The sequence below is a fragment of the Mercenaria mercenaria genome, unplaced genomic scaffold, assembly GCF_021730395.1.
Source record: "Mercenaria mercenaria strain notata unplaced genomic scaffold, MADL_Memer_1 contig_3603, whole genome shotgun sequence".
Taxonomy (NCBI): domain Eukaryota; kingdom Metazoa; phylum Mollusca; class Bivalvia; order Venerida; family Veneridae; genus Mercenaria; species Mercenaria mercenaria.
The window spans coordinates 44235-48893 of NW_026461759.1; the positions used below are offsets into that span (position 1 = coordinate 44235).

The window sequence follows — 4659 nt, forward strand, 5'->3', positions numbered from 1 at the left end:
AGTCTGTACCTCCTCCTGTCACTGAAGACCAACAGTATGATATTGGTCAAGATCTTGGTCTGCCAGCATCTACATGCACTCGAGAAGAAATACATAAAACCTATGAACTCCCAGATCATAAATAAAGACAACACATGAGATCTCTTAACAAGGAACAAATAGAATTTGTTTATGATACTATCCATCAGCTCAAGACATCTGACAAACCAGTTTATCGCTTTCTCAGCGGAGGAGCTGGTTGTGGCAAAACCCATGTGCTAAAAGGTCTGTACCAAACAGCAGTGAAATTCTACCTGGAAAAGACTTTTCTACTAGCCCTGTCCTACTCATGGCACCAACAGGAAAGGCTGCTTATCATATAAGGGGGAGTACCATTCACAATGCTATGAAGATAGCAGCCAACCAGAAGCTGGAATATAGGCCCCTACCATCCAGTACATTAAACACATTCAGAAATTTGCTTGGTGATGTTAAACTGATCTTTATTGATGAAATCTCCATGGTTGGCTTCAGAATGTTTCACTTTATCCATCTTCGCCTTCAGGAGTTAAAACAGTCGAAAGAAGACTTTGGTGGTATCTCAATTATTGTTATAGGAGACCTTTTCCAGCTTAAACCAGTCCATGATTCGTACATTTTTCAGCAGCCAAACAGTTCGTATATGCCATTAGCAACAAGTCTGTGGTTTGAACATTTCCCTATGTACGAGCTCACACAAATAATGAGACAAAGAGAATGTAGAGATTTTGCCTTACTTCTGAACATACTACGTGAAGGTAATCATACAGATAAAGACATTAGCAATCTGAACAGTCATATAGTCAACCAGCAAAGTGATAAATACCCTCATGAGGCACCACATCTATTTACAACCAACAATTGAGTTGACTTACACAATTTCTCAGCATTACAGTACAGCAAATAATCAGTTACCAAATATTGTGCAGTTAGTTGAGGGATGTGTGTATGACCTTACTGTCAACTTGGACACAACTGATGGTCTCACCAATGGTGCAACTTGCACTGTGATGAAGTTCAATCGTAGTAGCAATAACCCAGTCGGCCCTGTATGGGTTAAGTTCAATGACGATCAAGCAGGACAGAGTTTACGCACAGGTGCCACAATGAGAAATTTTGACAGGTCATGGACACCATTACCACCAGTTTCACGTCAGTTCCCAGCTGGATACAAAGGTCAAGCACAGGTACAACGACTTCAGTACCCACTTAGACCAGCTGCAGCAAAAACTATCCATAGGTCGCAGGGTGATACAATGGACACTATAGTTGTAGACTAGACAAATAGTAGAAAGGTTGATCACATACACTATGTCGCACTGAGCAGGGTTACAAACACAAAAGGGCTAAATATTCTTAACTTACAGCCAAACAAAATTTCAGTCAACATTCATGTTAAGCAAGAAATGGAAAGGCTCAGAATTAACAAATTAAAGCCAACGTTAACGTTTTTGTATAATGTTTTATCTGATAACAAAATTGGATTTCTGAATGCTAGATCTCTTCATCGCCACATTGAGGATGTGAGGTGTGATCTTAATATTCAGTCTTGTGGTATGTTCTGCTGCTGTGAATCCAGATTTACCGCTCAAGATACAGAGGCAGATACAGCACTTAAAGGCTTCTATCAGTACAGGCAAGATGCGAATGTGACTGGAAATTAAAGACCTTCCCATGGTATGGTACTATACACTAAGAAACCTCTCCAACCAGTGAATATATCACACTACCCAGTTGAAATCATTCTTGTGGAGCTGACCAACATTAAAGTTATATTTGTCTACAGACCACCATCAACAAATATTAAAATCTTGTTACATGCCTTAACAGCTGCCCATAACCAGCATCTTCAAAACTGCAACACCATTCTCATGGGTGACTTCAATGTGAATTTCAAAGAAGTTTCACCACAAAAGTTGGCGCTTCAGAAATTTACTTCAGAACATGGCTATCACCAACATATCAGTCAGCGAACCACTGACTGCCAGTCAACACTAGATCTAATATTCAGTAATATGACAGCTGTGCAGACTGGTATTTTGGAGATGTACTTCACAGATCACAAGGCTGTCTGGATTGCTGTATAAGCATAGGTTAGACATGTGACTAAACTTAGCTATACATCCACTGACAAATATGCAATTCAGGCAGCATCCATTGTTTTTAACGTTAGCTCTTGTTTTCATGTTTTTGAAATTACTGTCATGATATTTGAATCATACAAGCAATTCTTTAACAAAAACTTTTCTTTTAATAAACTCTCAACAGGTTTTTTGGATTTTTTTTTAAGATTAACTTCCCTTAGTTGTCACTATAAATAACTTAGTAAAAGTATATTGTAACTTTTTTATAATTGACCGTAGAGAAAAACCAAGACCACTTTTCTGTGGTACAACATAGATGTTACTTCCAAATTTTAGATTTATTTTAAGGTATCTCTACCTGGTAAGGAGTTTTTATGTGGATTTAGAAAAACAAAATAATTACAATAATTACTTAACAACCACAAAATTAAAATTCCATTTACAAATACAGGTGCTAGTGTAAATAAATTTTCTGTGACTGGCGTATATTGTGACATTCTGGCACTATTGTTCTATTTTAAAATGTCATTGACAACAAGTTTTCTATTGATCTTTGCCGGACTTATGTCGACATGTGGGAATATATCCAGCACTGTGAGTTATCTGAAAAACAAATAAGATTTACAAAATCAAGTGTTAAATAATAAAATTTCCTTAGAAAGCATTTTAACAAACAGGATAAGCCTGAAATTGCAGTTACAGGTAAGATCATGTTCAAAGTAAATTTAAACTAAATTTGTTAATTTCGATCGTGCGTAAAATTTTGAGAAGACTTTGGAAAATACTCAAAATTTGTAGGGGCTACAGCCTGTATTCAGATTTCAGAGGCAAATTCATTAGTAAACAAAATCAATGTGTGCTTAAAAAGGAAATTAACAAATTAAAAAAAAACGAGATCGACTTAATTTATCACATTTTGATTTTTTCTTTTTTCAAAAAATACGTTTGAAAATGGGGGCCGAAAAAAGGGGGACGAAATGACCAATTGTAAATCGCTAAGTGGGACGAAATGACCAAATCGGGGACGAGTTGACTAGGGGACGAGTTGACTGTAAATCGTTTGTTGTGGGCCTACTTTGCAAATGCGTGGCTCTGGGGCTTTGTTTTTTTCCCAAGACGTCTACCCTTACCTATTCTTTTGCTCCCGGAATTAAGTCGCAGGATTTCTCAACGATTGAATTGTTTGGTCAGCGTGGTATGCTACTACAGTACCACAATTTAGCACAACATAGTCACAGAAAAACATCTCACAAATTTTAAAGATGGCGCAAAAACTGCAACAGCTTTGGAAACCAATAGAAATACTCGAATCATTTGACCATCGGTCTCACAATAACCAATCAAATATGCCAATACAAAATGGTCTCCTGCGATGGCCGACTTTTGAATAATGCGACAGATAACCAGCAACTTCATGTAAAAGCTGATTGGCTGAGGTATCTTCGGTAAACAAACATGGCGGCGCATGAGATCTAATGTCAATCTTGAGACTGTACTTTCTCAATATTTAGGCGTTTTCAATTAAAACTGGCAGTAACATATATGAAGTTTCATTTTAAATGGTATAGTTTACTGGTCTTGATTGTATTTATATGTAAAGTTGACGCAAGTCGGAAAAAATACACGTAAATGTTGTCTTACGATTCATTCGTCCCGTTCAGTTCGTTCCCATTTTTACAATTGGTCCGACTTTCCATGTAGAAATTTACACATACTGCCTTTTAAACATTATTTTTTATACAATGTGTACAAATTAGTTAGAAACAAATACACTGGCAATTTTTATTGACTATCCTAGCTTTTCTACATGATCATTGTTTGTAATTTAATATTCATTTATTTTCTATTTCATTTTCAGCATACTATGAATTTGAAGAATAATTAAAGCTAAGTCATACTCACCAAAGTATTTGCATCACACATAAGTCTGCTTTTTAAAAAAAAAGAACTTTTGAGATTTATAATTAGATGTGCCCCAACATAGCCCGCCCGCTTAGCTCAGTAGGTAAGAGCGTTGGTCTACGGATCTCGGGGTCGCGAGTTCGATCCTCGGGCGGGGCGTATGTTCTCCTTGACTATTTGATAAACGACATTGTGTCTGAAATCATTAGTCCTCTACCTCTGATTCATGTGGGGAAGTTGGCAGTTACTTGCAGAGAACAGGTTTGTACTGGTACAGAATCCAGGAATACTGGTTAGGTTAACTGCCCGCCGTTACATGACTGAAATACTGTTGAAAAACGGCGTTAAACCCAAAAACAAACAAAAACATTTACTACAAATGTTTTTAATATATCTTGTAATATCTAATTGATTTACAAAAAAAATGATCTGAAGAAATGTCAGATTGTATGCTTTATTAGATTTTTTTTAAGCGAAAACAAATCCTAAGTCAAACTTTTTTCTAGGGGCCTCCGTGACCGAGTGGTTAAGATCGCTCAGACTTCAAATCACTTGCCCTTCATCGATATGGGTTCGAGCCTCACTCTTGGCGTTGAATTCTTCATGTGAGGAAGCCATCCAGCTGACTTACAGTGGTTCTACCCAGGTGCCCGCT

The 4659-nt window shown here is 37.1% G+C and overlaps 1 protein-coding gene across 1 annotated transcript; it reads left to right on the forward strand.

The window, feature by feature from the left end:
- Positions 1 to 328: 328 nt before the first annotated feature.
- LOC128553224 (ATP-dependent DNA helicase PIF1-like) lies at positions 329 to 1298 on the forward strand. Its single transcript, XM_053534347.1, has 2 exons — positions 329 to 776; positions 919 to 1298. The coding sequence occupies exons 1-2, from the start codon at positions 329 to 331 to the stop codon at positions 1296 to 1298; spliced, it is 828 nt and encodes a 275-aa protein (XP_053390322.1).
- Positions 1299 to 4659: the final 3361 nt, after the last annotated feature.